The sequence below is a fragment of the Neodiprion virginianus genome, chromosome 7, assembly GCF_021901495.1.
Source record: "Neodiprion virginianus isolate iyNeoVirg1 chromosome 7, iyNeoVirg1.1, whole genome shotgun sequence".
NCBI classification, from domain to species: Eukaryota; Metazoa; Arthropoda; class Insecta; order Hymenoptera; family Diprionidae; genus Neodiprion; species Neodiprion virginianus.
In genome coordinates this window covers 22,493,953-22,517,817 of record NC_060883.1, presented here as the reverse complement: position 1 = coordinate 22,517,817, position 23,865 = coordinate 22,493,953, and the positions used below count along the sequence as shown (strand labels likewise).

Sequence of the window (23,865 nt, the reverse complement as noted above, 5' to 3'; positions counted from 1 at the left end):
ATGTATCTGAACCAGGGAAAGTTTTATTCCGAAAAACTTGTCTCTCGCGATTTGACCTTTTCGGTTTTTATCGTTACGCAACGCTTATATTGACCCGTGTCATTTGCTGGGCACTAGAGCTCACCCTGGAATTTGGTAGGATACAAGCTGCTTTTGCTGCCTGTCGAACGTTTTAATCAAGCATTGCCTTTCAAACGTTTTCATCCTGTACCTACGCGCGGGAGGCAGCGTCAAAGTGATTTTTTCGAAGTCAGGCATTTCTCTGAGCAGCCTATAACAAATCTGGGCTGAAAAAATTTTTCATTTTATTTCTATTTATTTTCTTTTCTCCTCATTTCTCTTTCCCCCCCGATATTGATAGCTCTCTCTCTCTCTCTTTCTTCGATTACGCGCTCGCGCGTGAAAGAATTTCGAATTAAACATGTCCTTAGTCTTGATTTTTAAAGCCAGGTTCAGAATCTCCGATTTCGCGAATGACGGATGAACAAAGGAGAAAATCTCCTAGACTTTTTTTCGTTTCGTCCAATTTCGATTAGATTTCACACGGTTGTTGATAAACTTACCGTTTAATATATTTAATATACCACCGGAAATACGCGGTTACGTCGGTCTATCTACCCTTCACCTCGGAAAGAAAAAAGAAAGAAAAACAAAATAGAAGAGAAGAGAAGAGGAAGCAAAAAGTAACAGAGGCTAAAACCCCGAGATAGCCTCTTGCTTTTGCAACCTTCTACCGTTACAGTTTCTCTGTCAATCATAGATAAGAGTCGGCAGTTATCACTATCCTAACCTGAACCTCGGAAGAACTTCTGCCCGGTAGTAACTGGTCATTTTTCCTTTTAACGGTCAACTGTGCCCGAGAGATAAAGTCCGGCTTATTATTTTCCTCCGGTATCAAAATCGTCTGTTATATTCATTTTATCTTTATTTCCTCTTCTTTTCCCTCTTCACATTTCTTTTCTCTCTTACTTCCAGTACATGTATAATATGTACGTGGAGAATTTTCACATTCGCATAAATGTTTATAAATATGTGGGCATTGTTTTCGCTGTAGTTTAATTATTAGAAGTTTAAAAAATGGAAGAGAGAAAAAAGAGAATTACTCGAACTTTTACAGACTTGCTTTTTTTTTATCTTTTTTTCTAATCAGACACATGAAAGCGATGCGATACTCGCGAGTTATTTACGCGTCCTTTCGCGCGTGCCAAGTGGAATTCGCGAGACTGCTTAATTTTCCTGAAAAATTCCAAGCACCCAAAAGTCCCCTCTTACTCTTGATACTCCCCCCCCCCCGGCCCCTCTCTCTCCATCTCTCTCCCTCTCCTTACCCTCTCTCTTTCACACTCTTCGTCGAACTGCTAAGTGGAGAAAATTTGATGAATCGTCACGATGAAACTCAAAAGGATTCTCATCCCTGGACGAGGAAAAGGGAGGGTGGAAATATAACCTTCGATCTCTCTTCACTCCGCCGTTCTTTAAACTTGCAGGCATTTCCAGGCTTTCCTTTTTTCATTTACCTTTTACGCTTGTCTTTATTATGTTTATTTTTTCGCCAGGTTATCATTGTCGTAAATTCCACAAGGCACTTGTTCTTCGCAATATGTTATCGAGGAATCTTTAGAATTTATTTTCTTCATCGTTTCTGTAAGAAAAATGAAAATTTACAGATATCAGTATATATCATGAATATCGAGTCATGACCAAACTAACATCACGTTTTATCTCCTTTTTACAGGTAAGGAGAATACTATCGATCGACTCGTTAAACGTTAAACGTAAGGTGGTGGAAAACAAATCCGACCGGTTTAGTTCGGTAAGTAAAACAAACGCAACGCGTAACACGTGCGTAAAGTATGTACCTACATGAAATTTTCTCGGATGGCGATAATAACAATATTGTATCCGAGTAATTTAATTTTGATGATTGATGACCGCGAGACGAAGGAAAAGTAGACTCCTCGTCTCGTCTCGGGGCAAAGTTTATCGTTTTTGGAAACTCACTCCGCATCCGACTTGAGAACAAATCGTAAAGCTCCGTCGGATCAGTATAGATATAGACGAAAGAGACTAGGAGGAGAGAAGTCGATACAATAATTGATAGATTAGGGAAAGGCGGCTTTCGGGTTATGGATTATTAAATAGCTGCCACACCGTCGTTCTCTCGCTTGCTCTTCGGGGCTGCTAACCCATATTTCACCGGCAGCACTTACCTACCCCCGAGCTTTTCGTCTCGTTCCTTCCTCCTCTCCGCCCGCAAAGCCACTCTCCGCCCTTCTCGCGAAAAAATACACTCCTACCGGGCCAGTTAGCCCGCGTTGCGGGTTGGCTCGATCCGTATCTGTGTCGCCTTCACCACCAAAGGTTCAACCTTTACATCCCCACTTTCCTTACTTTTCCTCGTCGTCGTCGTCCTCCTTCTCGTGGCTGGTCCGCACAGGCGCTTTTAAATGTATCGCGAAAATTCTTCGTCTTCTTCTTCTTCATCTTCATCATTTTCTTCATGTTATTTATATTCGTCCTAGGCTGCGAGAAGAAAGTCGCGAACCTTTATTCTTGCGATTTTTCAGGTTAAAGGTGAAACTGCGCGAAAATTACGGAAAAAAAAACGACGAAGAGGTAAAAGAAAGTTTCTACCGCACCGGCTCAACTTCCGGTTAATTCTTCGTTGTTTCGTGTATGGTACAAATTTTTTTCTTTTTTTTTTTTTTTTGTCTTAATTTTATTTCAACACAATCGCGGAGTTGAGTTACGACCGGTGGATGCATTAACTGAACATAGTAAAAAAAAAAAAAAAAAAAAAACTTGAAATGGAAAAATTAGACAAAGGAGAAAAAACGAAAGAAGAACAGCAAAGAGTAATAGTGATAATGGGAATAATAAATTTGAAAAACCCGTGACTCGCATTATTCATGACCGAGATCAAAAGCGGAACGGTGTTGAAGAAAAATGCAGTCGTAGAGTATATTCTCTCTGTCTCTCTCTCTCTCTCTCTCCTTCTATCTTACACCTCGGCTAGTCTTTATTAAGCGACAACGTCGTCGTCGGCATGGTTCTCCGCTTGGCGAAATTCAAAAACGTGCCGGACCCCCCATTGTTTTTCTCCTAGCCCATTATACTTTACCCCTTTCGCTCCTCAAGACGGTAAAATTAATTCGGGACAATCGAGCTGTCATGTACGGACGTTGCTGGACTATCCTCCTCGTGCTTCTCGAAAAAAAAAAAAGAATAAGAGAGATTCCCGAGTTGATAGCCAATTTGGCAAACGTCTTGGGTATAAACCAACCCCCGCTGCACGCCTTCCGACAATTTAGTACGACCCCTGATATCGATTTTATTGATCGAGTATACAGCTTACTAATTCCCCTCTGGCGTAATATCAATTCATAATGTTAATTACACACGGGGTATTTTCAGACACTATTAATACGGACTAGGCAACCGCTATAGATTCAAATCTTTCCCCGTTTAATAGGGAAGGAAAAGGAAGAGTAAGAGACCTTTCAACACGTACGGTAATCAAATTTTCCAACCTAGTGCAACGTTTCCGGAAATTCCTCACGAGCAAGCTGTTACTGAGGCTTTAATTCCATTGGTTCTCGAGATGTCGCTGTCACAAGTTCCGTTCGAAAGAGGACCGACTCTACTTTCCGCACACTTTTCCCTACCTGGTGTAAAGTTTACTTTAATTTTGACGGAAAATGAAAGTAAAGTAGCCTCGCACGAAGGTTGAGACACACCATCGCGGAATCAATACCGCGTTGTATATACTTTAACTAATAATAGCAGGGAAGAGGGCTGCTGCTGGCTGGAGCAAGTTTGAGATACCGGATTTATTATTAGTGGCGTGTACACCCGACCTGCGAGAAGAGTTTTCTCGGACCTGAAACAAAATTAGAAAATCGTATCTCGAGTGCATTAACTTTCCTACACATCGCCGTCTGTTCCACTGCACTTATCCTACGTACGAACACAGACAGAGACTCAGCGTCAGTCGGGATTCCGAGGTCGGACCACCGGAAAGCAAAGGTGCAGTTGGATATGTGGAAAAGCCTTTTTGCCGTAGTATCGCATCGTTGGGACAGGTCGCGGGTAGGTATCCAGTCCAGCCTAGCGCCGAGTTGGGATAGGTTGGAAAGTCCGTGCGCATGGGAAGTTATTAAATAAGTTTTGACGCCACTGAATGCTTGATGTGGAAAGTTTGACCATAGCTCCGGAGTGTCCCAGAGTCCAGAATCTCGGGATATCGGGATACAACGTCACGGGGGCAGAAGGAGGCCAGAGAGTAGTAGAACTTGTGCCATTCCAAAGGGTATAAATAATGTGTAATGTCGTGGGTTACATTCAGCACTCCGGGTTGCAAAAGGAGTGCCTTGATTTTTAAAGAAAAAACAAATACTTTGCCGTGTGGTTAAAGTTCGGCTTCGAAATTACGTCTCATCGGTGTGGATAGGTCACGAATCGAAGATTCCAAGTTTTGTAAACCATCGCGTTACATTCGCACGTGAGCTGAGTAAACATGAACACATGGCAGAACATTTACCGTATCACAATGACCACTTGGACCGAATTGCCAGCTGGATCTCTCGGTATATGTAAACACACAGCTGACACAACACACAGGCCTACAGACGGATACATATCATCGGTCAGGTCTGAAACAATAAACGAATACCTACCGCCGAACGATTCTCGATTTTTGTTCGCGGTTAATCACCGACCTAGCAACGCTGAACCATTGGCAAATAGGAGGGGGAGGGCGAGGTAGAGGGGGAGGAAGCCCAGCCAAGCCTCGGCGTCATCTTTCCGCGGATGTTGCGCGCTGGCAAATGCCAGAGGGCACGGGTTGCGTATGTTCACAGTGTCTTCACTGTGCGTAGGATGAGTGGGTGTGTGTGTTGGAGGATGGTCCGTCAACGTTGAGTTTCGGTGCCCGCGGGAGATTCACATTGGGGGTGTTGGTACCGGAGCACGGCTTGCGAGAGAGACAGAGATAGAGAGAGAGGGAGTCTACGCTGGGGAGAAATGCTACGAGGCGTCGAGGTGCGGGACGTACCGGCGCAAGCGTCCTTCCATGCCGCCGACGCCGCGGCGTCGTACCGTCGAGCGTCCCCGTGTGCCATCGGAGCACGCCACTCCGCCCCCGGCAGGTCCGGAGACAGTTTGCGGTATGAAATCGAGACTGGTTCGGCGTGGTCCTCTGACGCCGGGTCCTTGAGAGGAGCCTCCGAGGCGTCGCGTTATAGAAGCGCGAAGTGTCGGTTGCATGCTTTCTCTCTCTCTCTTTCTCTCTCACTCTGTCAATCCTCATCTCACTTGCCGCGGTAACTGCGACGAGGTGTTTCGTTTCCTTGGTTTGTTGTTGGTCTGTTTGTTTATCCGATCGTCTTTGCCGCCGGAAGAAATCAAAGGGATAGTATTACCGTTAAATGTGCCGTTGATCGCGATGTTGGGCTGAACCAACGAGGAAATCGGAGCAACAGAAGTACCAAGAAGGATAAGAAAAGGAAGAAGAAGTGACCGAAATGATGATCAGTTTTTCGTCGGTTGGTAGCGAGGAGCTCTCGATTTACGAGGAGGAGTGACCGTGGTCGGTTGGACAGTTGGAGTTTGGCGGAAACTGCGTCTCGATGGAAGAATAGAGGAGCGTTGGTGGTCGAGTGCCAAAGAGATCGCGGAGGAAGGAGAAGAGTCGAGAAGATAGTACAAAATTAAGGAACCAAGCCGCAAATGGGCGAGCCGGCGTCTGGCCCACCGCCGCAGTCCAACGGTGGTGTTAAGCAAAAACCAACCAGTCTTAATCTAGGTTTGGGTCCGTTTTATCGGGGCGACAACGCCCGCGGCACGGCGCAAACGACAATAACCAATGATCGCAACCTCCGGCACATCACCGGGAACAACCGTTCCTCTCGTACAATATCCGTTTCCAATTCGGGAGAGCAGTTACCCGCCGTTGGTAACACCTCGGGAACCCAGGGACATCATCATCAGCAGCAGCTCGCATCCTCCCGGCTTCCATCCGCTACCGGCATTCCTCCTTGGGGTCTCTCCGAGGAGTCCGAAACCCTCCTCGAGCCCCATCCTCCGCCACCACCAGCCCCGTCAGCTCACACCCCAACGTCCCGTAGCGGAAGAGCCGGTCCGATCGGTCTCCGAAACGGCGGATTGCCCGCGGCTTCGTCGACCGGTCAGCTGCCCGCCCGGAGTCCGAATCACGGTAACTACAATGGGCACGGGTTCTCGCTCTACACACCACCAGCCCCGATTCCCGGCACAGGATCATCCTCGTCTTCGTCAGGCGCAAGCAAAGTTCGCGGCCTTTCCAACGGCCTACCAAATTCATCAGCGAGACGTCCTTCTACTATTCCCGTATCCGCTTTCTGCCACGGAGTCGGGTTCCAGTTCGGCGAGCCACCACCACCACCACCACCATCCGCACCAGCCAGGGCCTCTTCTCCGTCAGCACCAGTTTCTCGGCTATCAGCCGCACCGGCAAACGGACATGCAGGGACCGTTTCTCCAAGTCCATGTCAGGCCGCCAACACCGAGCCAGTACTTCGCCGACCGCACTCGACAGTTTCAGGCAATGCCGCTCTTGCCGCCCTCGGTTATTCCCGGGACTTCGAATCCGCCGGTGGCGTTTCCATGGCCGGGGCAAGCCTCGTCTCGTCATCGTCAAGTCCTTCCGCACCATCGTCGCAGTCCTTCTCCAGGCACGTTATGCCACCAAGCGCAATGTGGAACGGTCAGCTGCTTCATCAGCCCCTGCCTCGACGGCCCCACAGCATCGCCGCAACTCCAACAACCGCCGGTCCAGCTTCTTCCTCTGTTCTATCTCTCGCCCCAGCACCACCGGCCAATTCATCATCAGCTCGTACACCGGGAGAGCCAATTCAGTGGGGTCCGTCAGGCATGGTCCTCCACCAGCCCGTGCCTCGTCGGCCTTTCGCAGCCGTCCAGCCTCCGGCCCAACCCCAGCCTCCGACACCGACAACGTCCCTGAGTGTGCTCGGTAATCCGGGCAACTCGAACACCTGGAGTGCCGGGGGTTCCCACAGGCCGAGGCCTCACAGCATCGCGACCACTCCTCAAGGCTCGGCCATGGCCCCAGCTTCGCCCTCCGACTCCGGTTACCGGTCGCTTCCCTCCGCCTCGAGCGATTATCAACTGCTCAAGTCGCCCTCTCAGACCCAGACGAACCTTGCTCAAGGTCAGCAGAACCAGAGCGCCGCCCGACGACTCTCGCTTCCGTCGGCTCAGACTCTTCTTCGCGTCACCGCCCCAAAACCGAGTCCCACTTTTCACGGTTTACCCTTCAGGCCGTTCACCTGCGGCCTCTCGCCTAACGGCAATCCCATATTTCTCGGCTGCACTCATCTTCACGGTCCCGCTAACAGGGTTGCCACTCCTGTTACCAGCCCCGCTAAATCGCTCACCACTTCTCAGGCCATTCAACAACTCCTTGCTCAGCCGAGAAATGGATTTAAGATTGTTGACGATAAGGTTTCACTCTTCATTGAGATTCTTGACACTCAGGAACGCTTTGCCAAGGTCAGTATGTCACTTTGCTTATCGTAACAAACTTGTCTTTATGTATAGGAATAATCGAATGCGGTGACACTTGAAGCATCACCCATTTCAGATGAATACTATAAATTTGAAACACTCTAAAATCCCTGATTTATGTTCTGTACTGTTATTCATACATCCATTTCCTCCGACTTGTTGAAGCCAAATCACACCGATTCCCTAAATAATGAAATCCGTGATCAGTGACGCCTTTAACCGTAGATATTCAAAGGTTATAAGTCTCGTATATAACAATCTGATTCCTAGTCATTTATACAAATAATCAAAATCCAGTAATGCGAATGCAAATACTGAGAAAACACAATCATCTCCAATTTGCACGCTCGTCCGGAGGTAAGCATGACAAAATCCCCGGTCGGCTAATTAATATTCTCGACCTTTCCACCGTCTTGCATCCGTGTAGCTTTTAATCACGTTTCCCCTTGTCAATCAGACCAGCTTAATACCCGGTAATAAATGTCGGCTAATAATCAGCGCTACCGTTTGGTAATTCTTTCTCGAAGTTTACACTCTACGAGGCAAAGACGAAGGAACCTAAACACTTTACTTTACTCGCGGTTATTGCATTTCACACCTTTTTCCTTCAATAATGGAAAGCTCGATATAAAAATGCTAATTTTTGACCTTGCTCAGGCGACGCCGTGGTTTCATTACACGCGTGCGTATTTTGCGTACTTTTATTGGGTTTGAAATCAATTTTACTTTTTGATCGACGTTGCCTCGAAATTTTCTGAAAGTCATGTATATCTTTACGCATTTTTATTTTCTTTCTTTTTTTCTCTCTCTCTCACTTTTACCAACGTCGAACATAAAATATATATGCATGTATGCATGTATGGAAAAACGAAGTGAGAAACAAAGTTTCTTCTCCATCGAAAGGAACGCCTCAGGATAATGCGAATATGACGGATCTTTGTCGCAGGAATGATACGTTATAGGGAACGCCGAAAACTCCATATCTATGTATATGTTATGACTGTACATAGAAAACTCCGAAGCCCATCATCTTCGAGCTGCCGAACATTTTCGAATATCATTTATATGCAAACTTACATATCTGCTCGCGGCCTCGCTCTGGGCTCGACGTATCGCCAAAAATTCTATTTCCGATATTCATCCGGGTTTTAAATAAAGGAAAGAACAGCTTAAGGGGGGGTTGAAAAAATAAAATCTAGACACTCGATCCGTTCGACAGTTAACCGCTACTACGAACAATCCAAGTCTTTCACCGCTGCCGCCTCACTCGTTCTACGGATGAGTTGACAGGCAAGAAAAGCAAATGAAATTGTTTGACACTTGTTCGATTTTATCCCGAAAAACCTTTCGCGACAATTGCTTCAGCTCCGACGTTCCATTTCCATCGTTTTCAAGTAGGAGGGGGAGGGGGAGTCAGTGACAGACGGTGAAATTTCGCGCCTACTCGAAACAAAAAGAATCCCGTAAATCTTGAAACCCAGATAACGAGCCTTCGCTATTTTTTCCGAACTGACATTCATCCCCCGCGACAACATTATAAACCCTTCAAACCGCAGCCGCGAAATGCTTTCCGAGACTACTCCGGTACACGATGCTCTTGGTTTTTTTTTTTTTTTTTCAATAATCTCCCGTGTTCTCTTTGCTCCACTGATGGTCGGAAAAATCCCTCTGTGCCGTTTTCTTCCGTCGAAATCTCGAGACTGACGGCCCGCCGAGGATTAGCTCGCGTTTTCCTCGAAGAACGAGCCGGGCAGAAGAACTTATAGACGTCCGAAGAAACGCTAGCCGGAGGTGCATTCGTGCGCCAAATAGAGAGGCGCGATGCGAAGCGTGCAATCATCTCCCACTTCGCTTCAGTCGCCTGGCTCTTTGCACAAAGCGAGGCTTTGATCTCATCCTCGGTATGTTTACAATTCCCACTTGTTTCACCAAAGCGCGTCTTCGCCAACTTCCGGTGTTCCGCTTCCGTCCGTCACCGGGATTTCGAAATATTCCGACATAATCCTCGCCCGAAAGCTCGTTAGCTTCGACTCCTTTTTCGCATTTACATTCCGGCGAAAGCCGTTTCGCAGCTTGGAAGAATCTGCGGCGGTCGGAATTATTGCTCCGTACTCCGTCTATCGGGGTGAACCTTTCAGCCCGCGAACTGCAAGTCTCTTATGTTTCCCGGCTTGTAGCTTTGACTATATATAAAAGTTTAACCCGACTTTTCTCTCTCGCCGGCGAGTCGGTTGATGGACTCGGAACGACTTCCCCAACTCGCGGTCTTAATCTTTTCAAACTTATATAAATATCGCCGGGGGAGAGATTTCCGCATCGTTCGCCAGATTTTTTTTATTATCATTTTACTCTAGTCAAATCCCGGTTTAGGATAATTTCACCGTTACGAAATTATGAAGTCTTTTAACGCTCTTCCACGACGAAAAATTTACGAGAAACGCGGAGTTCCGCGACATTTCTACGTACCTCTGCTTGGAAAAATAATGTTCGAAAAAGCGTGCAAAGCAGGATGAAATTTACCCGGAAAATGCGGAGCGTGGGATCGATAGGGATTTGGAAAATCTTACTTCCATCTTTCAGGGCTGCAACGACACGATCTTGCTTCTAGCCTCCTCTCTTCCTCACTCTTATATTTCCTCCTCGCGAGGCGTATATCTATATGTTTTTAAGCGCCATGCCAGTTCCTCCGAAGACGAGAAGAAGAGCCCCGGAGCATATAGCTAATTCCTCCTTGTTCGCGCGAAAAATAGAGGTTCTATTCGCCGATATTTTTCCTCGGAAAAAGAAGGGGCATGTCGAGAGGAGAACTGGAAGCTCTAAGTCTTTCCTCCGTCGGACGGAATTCCGAGCCGTATAAGGTCCTCGGTATCTCGATTATCGAGAGCCGGTTTGGAAACCGAAATTGTTTTGACGTTAATCAAACTGCGGTGAGCTAGAACGAAAGAGAGAGAGAGAGAGAGTATGTGTGGAAGTGAGGGAGTGAGTCGAGGTGTAGGTGCGTATGAATTCAATTTTCGCATACCTGCCCTGAAGATGTCGTATCGTAAAAGTTTATGTACACCCGAATTCGGGCTGCCTCCCATCCCCAGATTTCAACTAACCATCGCGAACGATACTCGCTCTCCCCGCGGGATGCCGTAAAATATTTTATTTACCACCCGTCTTATACGGGAGGTTAAAGGGTCGTTTTTTCACCTTCGGGATCGGAAAGAGTGGAAAGCAGGTGTGAGAGAATAGGGAAAAACGTGAGAGACTACTTTCGTTATTCGTAAACAAATATTTCAAGATTCTTGCCGTTACCCACTCGCTGTTCATTCCTCTCAGAGCCTAGAATCGAAGGCGGCACGAGCCGAGAAATAAAGGGAAACACGATTTTTCGAAACAAAGGCTCCAATTAGTTTTTCAATTAGCAACGAACCGTTAAATTAAACCTCCCGATCTCGAGCCATGGTTCTGATTCTCCCGTAATATAACGACGAAGTAGGATATATTCTTCCGCCGAGGGTGAACTCTCGAAGTAGCTGCCGGGCCGTTTTCACCCCCGGTATTCGGGAATCAATAGCGAAACATCTGTGGCGGTGGTTGCGACGGCAAAGACGTTTCGGGTTCGGCTTCGAGAACCCGGAGCTCACCATCCTGCCGCAAAACGCCAACCTCGCTGATCGTCCAGAGGACGAGGAAAATTAGCAACAAGCTAACCAGCCGGCGCCTCGCCTGCAGGCCAACTTCTGTACCGGCAAATGCTCCGTAAAGCGAACCACGGTTCCGCCGTTGGAATCATTTTCCCGGACTTTGGCCATCGGCAAAAGTCACGTCCTGATCGAGTTACCATTATCGGGTCCATTGTCCATTATCTAGCAAGTAAGGTATCCCAGGTCGATCTCTACGATTTCATTTCTTTTGTGATGTGATATGTTATGGTAGACTAAAGACTGAATAACACGTAGTGTTTTTTATCTGTCATTAAAGACTTTGAGGGGGATGAAACCACCCTCCAAACCAAAGAATGTCAAAATTACAGTTTTCGTTTCTCGTTACAAGAAAACTTTTCCAGTTGGATTGGTTATTAAAGATATTACGTTCTTGTCGGTGAAACTGCCAAATCGTCCTTTGACATGCCTTACTTTGGCGGGTGGGTCGCCTAGTTTTTAGTCTGTTGTAACATATTACAAAAGAAATGAAATCGGCGAGATCGACCTGGGTCACCTTCCTTGTCAGAAGCCTGTGCATCATGGGATGTAACTTGTAACGAATTTCTCATCATATCTGAACGAAGCACAAAGGAGGCCTTGTCGCGATGCTTGGAAATTGACCGGGTCCATTCATCTCGCGACGGGATCCGAGTCCGAGAAGCGAAAGGCCCGATCCATTTACGATCTGCAGAAACGCGAGTGTTACATCGACGCTTCGTTTCTACGATTGTCTTCTATATATCTGCAACGCTTTTATCCTGTTCCTCCTCCTCCTGTTCTTCTTATTTCTCTCTTACATGTTTTCCTCCATTTTTTACCGTCTCAGAAATCGTGATCGTAGGCGCGTCGTGCCAATTTTCGTTCCGCGAAACATCTGCGCGAGTTGTGTAAAATTTTTTGGAAAGAATGGAGAACCCGGACGTTCTCGAAAAGTCAGGTTTTATCGGAGGTAGGTAGGTAGGTAGGTAGGTAGGTAGGTAGGTAGGTACCTTCATTTTCACCCTCTCGCTTTCTCTGCAGATCGTATAGAAAGCCTTTTGCGCTGAGACATGTCATTTTCAAAATTAAGCCAATATAATCCACCCTGTATACGTGTATACTAGATACAGAGATTTCTATGTACCCAACCACCTATACATCACTAACGCTGCTGGTTAAAGTCGAGTGGAGCAAAGTTTTGGACAAAAGGTTGTTACTCTCCCTCGACTGACAATAGATCCCGCCCACGTTAAAGCTAGCGCTTCCAGGGCAAAGGGGGAGAGGGACGAAGGCCCTAACAGCCCCCGATTTCCCCCAAAAGACAACTTCTTCAAACGGCCGTTGACGTACCCTTCCAACTTCGGCCATACTTTACACCCATAGAAAATCCACGCTGTCTTGCTTGTATAATTACATACGAATTTTAATTTGTCATTTTATTTTTCATCGAAATATGAAAAAAGTCTATCGCTTCTACGATTTGTTTCACTCTGTTCAATTGGGATTCTCTTTGGTACCGGTTCTCCTCCTTTTTTTTCTTCATCGCCGTTTTCGTGGTATTGAAAGTTCTATTGCATCGCAGTTGAAATCGTCGTGAATGCTGCAGGTTTTATACCGATATAACTGGTATCAGTATTTCCAACCACTCGTTATATCAGAGTGCAAAATCAAAACGTTGGGTGACGGTCAACGAGAGGTCGCTTTGCCCGTTTCGTGGTTCACTTCCGGTACTCGTCCCTCGTTTTTCCCTCCTTCCATAGTTTTTATTAAATCGTTAATCCTGTCGGGACTCGTGATCGTTCACTGTTTGGCTAGTTTCAATTTTTCTAAATATCACAGACTTACCTATCAACCGAAGCGATTGCGCGAAGCGGAAGCTTGCAACCGGGCCGTTGAGCAAGCGTTAATTTGGCGAGCCATTGTTGTCGTAAGTTGGTGAAAATTGAAAGCTTATCGCGCCCTAGCCTCGGTCCCTTTAAACTTGAACTTCAAACTTCCTTCTCATTCTCTCCCACGTCACCCGTTTCTCTTGTTCTTGATTCTTCCTCTCGCTCTGTTGTAAAATGAACGCGTGGGGAGAGACGGTAGAAATAAAAAAAAAAGAAAAGTTATAATAATGCGCTACCGGCTCTCTCTCTCTCTCTCTTCCTCTTCATCGTTATCTCTTTGCAAATAGGCAGCATGACGAAGGCAAGTTGCGTTTAATATTAATTGCATATTAAGAACGAACTAGCTAAGCGCGAGCTGGTTGTGCCGCAATTCATTACTATTTATCAAGGTGATTAAAACCCACCACCACCCCCGGAGCTATTGTGGTGTCGCTACTGTTCGCATTTGTATACCCCGTTATAGCTACGGTTGTGAACCACCTGTGTACCGGCTTGCAGCGCAAACTCGCCGCTGCTACGTGCCTAAAAAATTGCGGTTTAGCGAATTTTAAACTGTCCCCTGTTCTTGGTAGTTTGGCAAAAATCACGGAAACTTCTCGAATGATTCGAGCCAAGGATTTTTTTTCCCCCTTTTGTCCGTTTGTTTCATTCGTTCATTTAAGTTTTCAACTCGATGATAAGATAACAGATTAACTCTTCCTCTTCTTCTTTTCGAGATGAAAAATTGTGAAGAAAACGGTCTAACGATTAATATCTCGAGGGATGGATTGTTTAATTTTTCATGTTCAGCGTATTGATTCATATAAACCAACTGAAATTTTCAAGTAATTCGGATTCGATTCGTCCATTCAATTTCTGACTTTTCATTCTTATAATCGGCTTTCGCACAAATTATCCTGCGATTTTGGATCTTGCGTCTCTCGTACATCGAGAGGACGCGGTTACACACGCATTTCGAGTGATTTGAAATTCACGTAAAATATTATCCTGCGGCAGGTACTTAACGTTTTATCGGCTTACACGTGTGGGTGTGTGTGCGTTCACCTGCTTAGCCTCTATGACACGAGGCAAGGCAGGGATAGTGTCCTGTGGGAAATCTAACCGATGATGACAAATCTATATAGAAATTCCGACGATAAGCCAGAAGTTGTTATTATTTCATTTCTGACGTCTTTCACTATTATATTTCAACCGAACCCCCGTTTTCCGTTTTCATTGTACTTTTTTCCCCGTTCGTATTCTTGTTGTTGTTGTTGTTGTTATTAATATTATTATTACTATCGTCATTATTTATTGACGAGTTCGTAACCGTTCTTATAATTGTTTCGCGAACTTCGAACTCTTTGGTTTTTCCTGAAACCTGTAAAGGTGTGCAAAAGGAACGAAACCATCCTTAAGGTGAAACAAAGAAAATGGTATAACAGTAACGATAATAATAATTATATAATATTTCTTTCGCCCCGTGACCGAGGAGTTGAGCTGGTAACCAATTATAAAATTTACGGTCGAAAAATGCCCTAGGGAAATTAGTCGAGAAGCAAAAGAGAGAGAAAAAGAAAAAACGAGAAATAAAAAGAAAGAAAAAAAGAAAAAAGAATCACAGGGAAAGGTTACAAATTTTAAATAATAAAACGAATTACGTTTATTGTGTAGGGCAGGCTGTGCACTGTCATTTCTACCCCTTGAGTCGCATGTGATATGAAAAGTTAACCGGGGTAACCCGACGCGATGATGTATAATCGTTGTGTGAACAACACGGTATAAAATTTCCCCGCTGGAACGTGATAGTTTTGCTTCTTTTCTGTGTTTTTTTTTTCTAAAATTAATTAATTTTTTTCATTCCTCCTTCTGTTGACTTTTCACTTTCATCTTCTTCCCTTCTAATTCTCTTGCGCACGCTTGTGATAAAAGTTCTTATATCTCTGCCGCTCCTGACGTTCACCTACGTAGGGGCTTTTGTAAACGACGAAATGACGTGCTTTTCAGCTTTCAATTTCAATTGTTTGTTTATTCGAAGATAACGAAGTTTGCCGTCAAGTTATTTCAAGCATAAAATATTTAGGGAATTCTACGTCGTCGGGGAATTGACTTTCGCTCGCGGCATCCAAAGCCCTGGATAAAGGATATATTATTCCCTGGGCATTCGAAAATTCTTTTATATTCGAAACCGACGACTACGACTCTCGGAAATTGAGGCCCAGCATCGTAGCCCGAATTCCCCCCCCCCCCCCCCCCCCCCCCCCCCCAAAAAACCGCGCAAACAATTTCGGAGACGGAGTGAACAAAAGTTAAATTATTTTTTCTTTATTCTTCATTTCGTTATTCTCTCGAGAAAAGAAAACACTCAGTCGAGAATTGACGCGTGAAAGAATCGCGCAAGAACTACTGTGAATAGTTAATTAACTTAAACGCTGGGCGAAGTAAAAACTCGACGAAAGAGAAACGATGCGTCTTTCAAAAGTGGCAAGTATCTTACTTACAATTAGTCTACGTTCTGTGAGATTGCCTAGAGAGCGTGAAGGAGAAAGAGAGAGAGAGAAAGAGAGAAAAACGCCACGCTAGCTCTTGAGAGAAATGAGAAAACGGCGAATAGCGAAAAAAAAAAGAAAATAAAATAGAAAAACGGCCAAGGGTGAAGGATGAAAATTGTAGCTGTGGCACTTATCAAGTTGGGATGGAGATTTTTCAACCGTCACGCTGCAGCTGTACCTACTTGCCGGACTTTGTCCGGTAGTGCAGCTCAGAGCTGACCTGGTCAACTCCTTTTCTGCAAACTCCATGATTTATCGGGTACCATCTTTTATTCCCCGAGTCTCGGGGTATTAAATTGTGGCATAAAACCGGCGGTTTTATACCCTCGAAGCCAGCCTTTTTCCTCCTCCTCCTCCGACACCGCCGCCTTACGGACTCGGTTTTCGGAAATCGCGCGCGTCATTCGGCAGACCGGCTAATAATTTAGTGCCAAAGTTATTACTCCAACTCGGTGTTATATGCGTGGGGGGATGACGTATATCCGGACCTAGCAAGAAACCGTCATCGAAATAGAGCGCGCGGCAAACTGGAACTAACGTTCCGTATCGCCGGCAAATCCTTCCGATACGGGATTGACACTAACCCCCTTTACTCACCCCTGCTCGACCATACGATTCCCACTCATACTCGATACCCTCGTAAAACTAGATCCGGTTTCGAGATTCTGATACCCGCGGAGTACCGGTTATTAGAGAAAAATATATATATATATATTCCTCGGTAAAGTCTCTCGCGTCTCCGTCATCATCACTGTCAAGATTTTCTATCCACGCCGCTAATCACACTCTGATTACTTCCGGTACTGGGGTGGTCATTAAACGGGTCGTTTTTGAATTTATACCGGCTCAAGCCTCAAATCAGCTTCAGACAATTCAAAAATAATTCCCTAATTTTTTTTCAGAATTTAAACTCAGCTCTAACCCGGGGGGCTCCAAAAAGGTGGATTCCATTTAACTTTTTTAGGGGCAAATCAAATCTACCCACCGAATTTAGGTGAAATTTGATAAAGGAGGGTTTTTTGGGTTGCTGATTACACATGTGAACTCAAAGTTTGAAAATTCAAAGTGGCGCGTAATCCTAAAAGTCATTTAACTTCGATAAAACTCGGTACTCGGGGTTTTTCGTGGTCGCTGATTACGAATCTAAACTCGAAATTACAAAATTGAAAATGGTGGATGCGATATGGGAATATTGAGTGACTTTTGAGGTTTTGGTTCACCTTGTAGGATCCGACACTTTGAATTTTCAAATTTTTGAGGTCAGTTTCATAATCAGCGACCGAAAAAACCGCTCCATACCAAATTTCATCCAAGTCCGTTCGATAGATTTGATGTGCACCTGAAAGGGTTGAATTAGGAAATCAACCTTTTTGCGGGCACGGGTTAGAGTTGAGATAAAAATCTGAAAGAATCAGCGAATTATTTTTCAATCATTACCTTTTCAAGGATCACCCTAATTCCAATCTCAATAACTCATTTGCAATACGTTTGACTCTTGTTAGCTGTTGAAATAAAAATTACCCACTGAATAGAAATTCCAAGGTATAAAATAAAATGGAGTAGTAAAACCCACTATAGCTATATTCTTACGCAGGCTCGATGCAATGAGAATGCACCGTTCGCATGCATAACGTGGGACAAAAGTTGGGTGCACCGACTAGTTGTATATTACATGTACAGGGTATGTACTCCTAGGGGTATGTATAAGGCGGGAATTCCGGGTGGATAAACGTTGCCTATACCCTGTCGGCAATGAAATCGGTGCCAATTTATACCCCGCATTCGTCGTTACAAATTGAATAACTTTGTTACACGTACACGGGGATTTTTGGCCTTATATTTGTTCATGTGTGGGTGCCTGAATGCTCTCCATAAATCTGGGCCAATCGTTGCTTTCAGCTATCGATCGTGATATTCAGAAGGCAGTAGTGCTCCACGCAGCAAGCGTATCGACGATGCAGCTTACGCCGTACAGTCTAACGAAAAAATTACTAAAAACGTGTACGCGTTCAAAGTGAACACGCAACGTGAAGCTCGTTAACCCTTCGTTGGACATTTTCTTTTTTGTATACATCGTTGGCCATTGTATACAAATTCAGCCAAGCGCCAATTTTATCAGTGCACTGCTTGAGAACTACTCGATGATAACTAACGCGGATTCGTACACACACTTTTTGTACCTCAAAGTTTTATTTAGGGAGGGGTCATAGGCCATGCCCATTGGCTACTTCTGAGATGTCAACACAGCAGAAAGTCAGTATGGACGAATTCGTATACGTTGGACAACGAAGGGTTAAGAACGAAATCTTTTTTGCGAACCCTGACGAGGATGAATACAAAAATAGGATCCTAGCCCGCGACCTGAGACTGTCAACGAGGTTAATTACGGGCATTTCCGGGTCTCTCCGAATCCCCTGGTCCTCGTCGTCGTTAGTAGGAGCTGGGCAATTCGGTTAGGTGGCAACAACCACGTCGTCGCGCATGGACAACGGAACGGAATGGCATGGAACAAATTATTCAACCGGATTTTCAACCGGCTACCTACCTTACAACCCATCCTCACTTCGGGAATTAATTTATCCTGCAGGAGATAGCACGCGGCTGAAACGTACCATTTTGCCTTGGTTGTGGTAGTGGTGGGGGATCCAACGACCACCGGAACTCCCTGGTCCACCGATGATATTTACGATCCGTACCTGGAGCGCGGCTCTTCCAGGCCTCCTGCCTTCCTATGTAACCAAGGAGTAAATCGTCCGAGTCGAGGAAACAATTCAGCCTATACTCTCTGACTCTACCGTTACTCTAATTCCCGTTTCATTCGCAGGGAATGCGGGGCGAATTGTTACACGTTGACGATTATTCACCCTAATATTGTCGACATCGTAGACCATTTCGTCGTACGTGTCACTTAGCGATCGGCGTTGTGGAAATCAAAAACACGAGTATTGCACTCTACGTGTGATCCTCTATCCGGACCTTATGACAACAAATGGGACGAAATGTTCTGTGAAACGATAGAGATCTGAGGTCTACGAAACTCGTTCTACGAATATCGAATGATCGATGATTTTAATATCATGTGTGAAGACAAGTAGCGTCTTCCGCGTCAGAATTTCCGAGTTGTTAATCCTTCACGTATCAAACATTGTCCGAGAAGGGTCTTCCGTAGTGTGTTTGCCATGCGCGGAGGAGCGAACGCTGAACAAGCCAGGATGAATATTACACATACGTGTATGTTTACAAAGTCTCGTTGGACTTTGTGAGATTTTCTTCATTTACTAATTGTGCGCGACGGTGGGTGTGATAAAAGCGTCGTGAGCTGTAAGAGGAGGAGGAGGAAGAGTTGGGTATGAGAAATAATTTTCTTGACCCCGATTCAGCCCGCGCGCATACCTGTACGTACCTACAACGTACGTACCTGCCTCGTACCATGTTCGTGGACGTGGATTCTGAGGGTGAAAAACAAGCCCCGAGACGTAATCCAGAATTTGAACGCGTTGCTCATTGTTTGACGTAATGACACTCCTCGTCTCAGAACTGGGAACGGAGGAAAGAAAAAGGCCGGAGGGAGGGCGAAGTATAACGCTAATGGAATATGCACCGACGCGAGGTCCCGGATTTATAATCACGCGCGTCGTTCTTAGTCACTAATTAAAAATCCCACCCACTACTGACCCACTGTACCTGCCGTCGTCATCGTTGTCGTAGTTGCGCCGAACGGGCGGAGCCGCAAGCCCGTTTCTTTTGTCGGATAAAAGAGGAGGCGGAATGAAGTATCCGGAAGGCCTCGACACTCTGGACTCTGGGTTCAGGGGTCAGGAGGTTAGTGGTCTAGCCCCAGGCTACTTTTCGCGGTTGCTGTATAGTATCCTATTTTGTTTTACCCGGTCTTCACGCGTTGTTTTTCCATGCCGCTCTTCTCTTCTCACCAGGCGGGTATCCCAGGTCGATCTCTCCGATTTCATTCCTTTCGTAATATGTTACAGTGGACTAAAAACTAAGCGACATGTATCGTTTTTTATCTGCCATTTTGAGGAGGCGAAACCACCCTCCAAGGTAAGGAATGCCAGGGGTGATTAGGCAGTCGTTTTTTTTTCCAGTTGAGAAAATGACAGTTTTCATTTCTGTTTATGAGAAAACTTTTCCAGTTGGATTGGTTGAAAAATATTATGTTCTTGTGGGTGAAAGTGCCAAATCACCCTCTGACGTGTTTTACTTTGGAGAGTGGTTTCGCACCCTTAAAGTGTTTAATGACAGATGAAAAAAAGATACGTGTCGCGTAGTTTTTAATCTACTATAACATATCGCCAAAGAAATGAAATCGAAGAGATCGACCTCGGATACCTTGCTTGTCAGTTCTACCCATATTTATCTTCGAATAAAATTAGTCCGTCAACTCGTTGACGACGACATCAAACCGCGGTGCGAAGTGCCGGACGGATCGGCGCGAGGCGCGACGTCTCGATTGTCTCTTTATTGCTCGTGACGGGGGTTCGTGTCATATTATAGACGACGCCTGTGTGCCTCGATTCGATTTCTATTAATGAACTCCGCGGGATGATGATGCTGACGACGACGATGATGATAATGATAATGATGATGATGACGATGATGATGATGATGTCGGCGTAGCATAGCGTCGTTGCGCGCCTCGTAACTTCACGCACTCCCAGCTGTCGAAGGGTCAGAGACAATGATGTAGCTCCAATCAATGAGCAAATGGTTCATCAACCGCGAATAGAGAAAGCTGTTATCTTGATAATGAGGGAACGTTACCCTCACGCGTGGTATTCATTATCGGCCAACGTCCAAACAGGATCGCGTTGTTTAACAGAATTTGTTGCGTCCGACCCGCAGATCGTTATTGTCAGGCTTGGACAATCGGAAACCCCCAAACGCGATTCACTCGTCCAAAATTCTGCCTACCTTTGTTCAACAATATTGTTTAATAGCTGCGCTTCAAACCTCGTCATTCTAATGTTTGGTGACACGTTCGTCGGGCAGTTGGCGGGTATCCTATTATTTTATGCCGCGCCACCTGCAACACTTCATCCTCTATCGTTCATCCCTGCATCCCAGGCAAATTGTCGACGATGCCGAAGTGATGTCGTGATCCAATTCCCATCAACCCCGCGACCTGGATGCCATACCCGACGACCATAACTATCGCTCGTAAAAGATTTTGTGGTTCGTAACAAATTCTACCGACACAGGTGCAATTTGAGACGGTGTTTTGTTTTTTTTTATTTATTTTTCTTTACTTCTTCTTCGTTTCCTTTTCGGGGTCTGAAGTAGATGGTGAGAATGAGAGAGTGAAAGAGAAAAAGAGAGAGAGAGAGAGAGAGAGAGAGAGGAAAAAGTTTCACGATGAAATGCAAAATGAAGAGAATTTTTTTTAGCGTAATCGGATATTTTTCTATACTTTTTTATGGGTATCCAAGATGCCGTTAGCTTGGTTAGAAGTATAGAGCGCCTTCGTGATTTCCGGTCTTTAGACTACTAAAATTTCTCTTATTTTTCCTGCTTTCCAAATCACCGCAGCATTGCGGTGTACATCTTCGTCGATGATAAGAAGGATACTTACGGTTATGTCTTTTCTAATCGTCTTGTTTACGTCTTGTCTCATTAGCAGTGGTTGTCTGCCCTGACGTTAATGGAAAAGCATTTCTTCCTCTATCTGAATCTCAAGGATGCCTTGTCTCGTTGTAAAAGAGAAAATGAAAAATCCTTGCGATGAAATGAAAACAAAAAAAAACAGAAATAAAAAATAAAAGAAAACCGGAAAAGAGGTGAAGAGATGAGAATTCCACCGCGATAAGTATAGAAGCGTCGAGTGTTTGCCACTGGGGCGAGTAATAATCTTTCGGTTTCCTCGTATACTTCGGTTTCACATTTTTTATTTTTTTTATTCATTTTACACCACTTGGAAATATGCGACGATGATAATAACTATAATACCAATTTTCTGTCGGAAAAAGAAAAGTAAAATAAACAAGAATGAGAGAGGGAATCGGGAGAACGGGATTGATTAATTCTCAAAGCTGAACAATTTTTCGCTCTTCAATTTATGACGTAACTAGTAGCAGTTCCTCGGCATTTTGCATTCTCTCGTTCCCTTCATGCAGCGGAAGTGTGACACGTGCAGTTCTATTTTCAGGCGCCAACATCGATCGGTTACTAAATTATTTCTATAGGCGCCAACTTGACTTACCTGTTTCCACTCCGTGATGACGACTGACCTAAATATATCCCGCAGGACAGGTAGACAGCCGGGGAAAAATTTACTCCTTCTAAAAGACTTGAGAATATACCGTACATAACTGTACGTGTATACCTTGTTATATACCCGACAACGTCGCTTGCACTCAATTCGTCTCTCTTCTCTATCTGTATCAACGTCAAGACCGTGCAGCTTCACAATTCAGCTCTGTTCCATTATCGGATCAATCAAACATCGACGAATTTAATCAGCTCTGAACGGATAATGCATTAGGGTGGTTCATTTTTTTTACTTTTCTTTTTTAAGCCGCCACTCGAAGAATTTGTGATAAATACTGAAAAAAAATGTCGTAAAACTTGGAGGAGGTAGGAAAATATTTAGAGGTCGCTACCGATTATTGAAATATTTTTTATTTATTTTTATACGCGCACTTTACGGACTTATATGTATATATATATATATATATAATTGGACCACGATAAAAAACAATTAAACTAATATATATATACAGATAAGTCCATGAGGTGTATACATAAACATAAATAAAAAATATTTCAATAATTGATAGCAACATCTAAATATTTTCCTAGTCCCTCCTGGTCTTATGACGATTTTTTTCTCACTGTGTGTCGCAATTAAGAAGGACGTTTTCTTTTCTCTCAATGCTCACACACTTCGCATTTTCAGCGTTTTTTTGTTCGATCAGTATTATTATCCACAAAGTCAGCTGCATGGCTCGCTCGATGTTATTCTTAGAGTCAGATTAAAAGCTTTTGCGAGTCACGTTGCACATGGCCCGTTGCGCATCTGTGACCCCTCGCTTGAAATTTTAATTGCGTTGCGAAAGGTACCAATTTCGTATCTCATGTATAAACCACGAGCAGAGTTATAAGATACTTGAGGAATTTATTCTTCTCCTTTTGTCAGGAATAACTCAGTCGAAGGATCGATTCTGTCAAAGTTTCCTCCTCCGTTGAAGGAGATACAAGTTCCTCTTCTGAACGGTTGCACACACCTTCTATAATCTCTGAGAGGATTCAAATCGGACGAGAGGAATAAGGTAGAGAAGTAAAAAATAAAAAAAGAAAGAAAAATAAAAAAAAAAAAACCAACCCCCCGAGACGATCCTACGACACGAGGATTTTTGACCCAGTTTACCGGTGTAGAAACTGGATGGCAAACCGGGTAGGTATCATCGATAGCCAATACGGTCCAGAATATGGCTCTTTTGTTAGCTCGGTGACTAACGTCGATGACAGAAACCTTCCCTCGATATCCAAGCCAAAGATTTTCTCCAGTGAACCGTAACGTTCGAATGGGTGGGACGAGCGTCTGAAACTCCCCGAGCGAACATGACGCGTACATCTATCGCATTTCCCGAAGGATGAATATACCGAATGTATACACACTCCGTTATCGCCCAGGACCATGCGCCTAAGATTGACTGGTTGTGTTCACTGAGCCATGTAATTATAAACATACCGTCGATACTTTTATTAAACGTGTACGTTACGTATACGCCGCGGTCGTGTAGAGAGATGTAATGGGATTTGCACCGCGAGACTTCACGAAAGACGAGGATCTTGATATCCTTTTTCTCCTTCCCGGGAAGTCAAACTTCTCCTGGCATTTCGCCACGTGTGAAGAAACACCGACGCAAGTGGTACTCGTTGGGCGCAAGTCTCTCTCTCCCTGGATCTTTGGATTCCCGCAGGTAGTTTTCGGCTCACATTTACCGATCCTGCCACTGTCAGGGACGACGAAAGTAATCTGATAAGATCAACTTTTCGATATACCGTTGAAACTTTTCCGACGCGCGCAGAGGGAGACAAGAGGAACGAACACCTTCGCTTCGTTGGGTGTTGGAGGAAGGAGGAACCTGACGGAAAATGAAAGTTTTCTCGTCGTTCGATTGAGAAGCTAGAGGGGAAAAAAATACCCATTCTTTACTTTAAGTCTGAGAGGGACGCTACAGTCACCGTTACCAAGTC

General features: G+C 44.9%; 2 protein-coding genes across 12 annotated transcripts in view; both read left to right on the top strand.

The window, feature by feature from the left end:
• Nucleotides 1–23,865, top strand: part of LOC124309536 (dystrophin, isoforms A/C/F/G/H-like) — a 306,902-nt gene that overhangs the window by 154,385 nt on the left and 128,652 nt on the right. The gene's annotated exons all lie outside the window — the stretch shown is intronic.
• Nucleotides 5,147–23,865, top strand: part of LOC124309544 (sialidase-like) — a 44,679-nt gene continuing 25,960 nt past the window's right edge. For both annotated transcript variants that reach the window (XM_046773246.1, XM_046773245.1), the window contains exon 1: nucleotides 5,147–7,548. In XM_046773246.1, coding sequence (XP_046629202.1) covers nucleotides 5,728–7,548 — 1,821 coding nt within the window. In that variant the 5' untranslated portion in view covers nucleotides 5,147–5,727. The remainder of the gene's footprint in view (nucleotides 7,549–23,865) is intronic.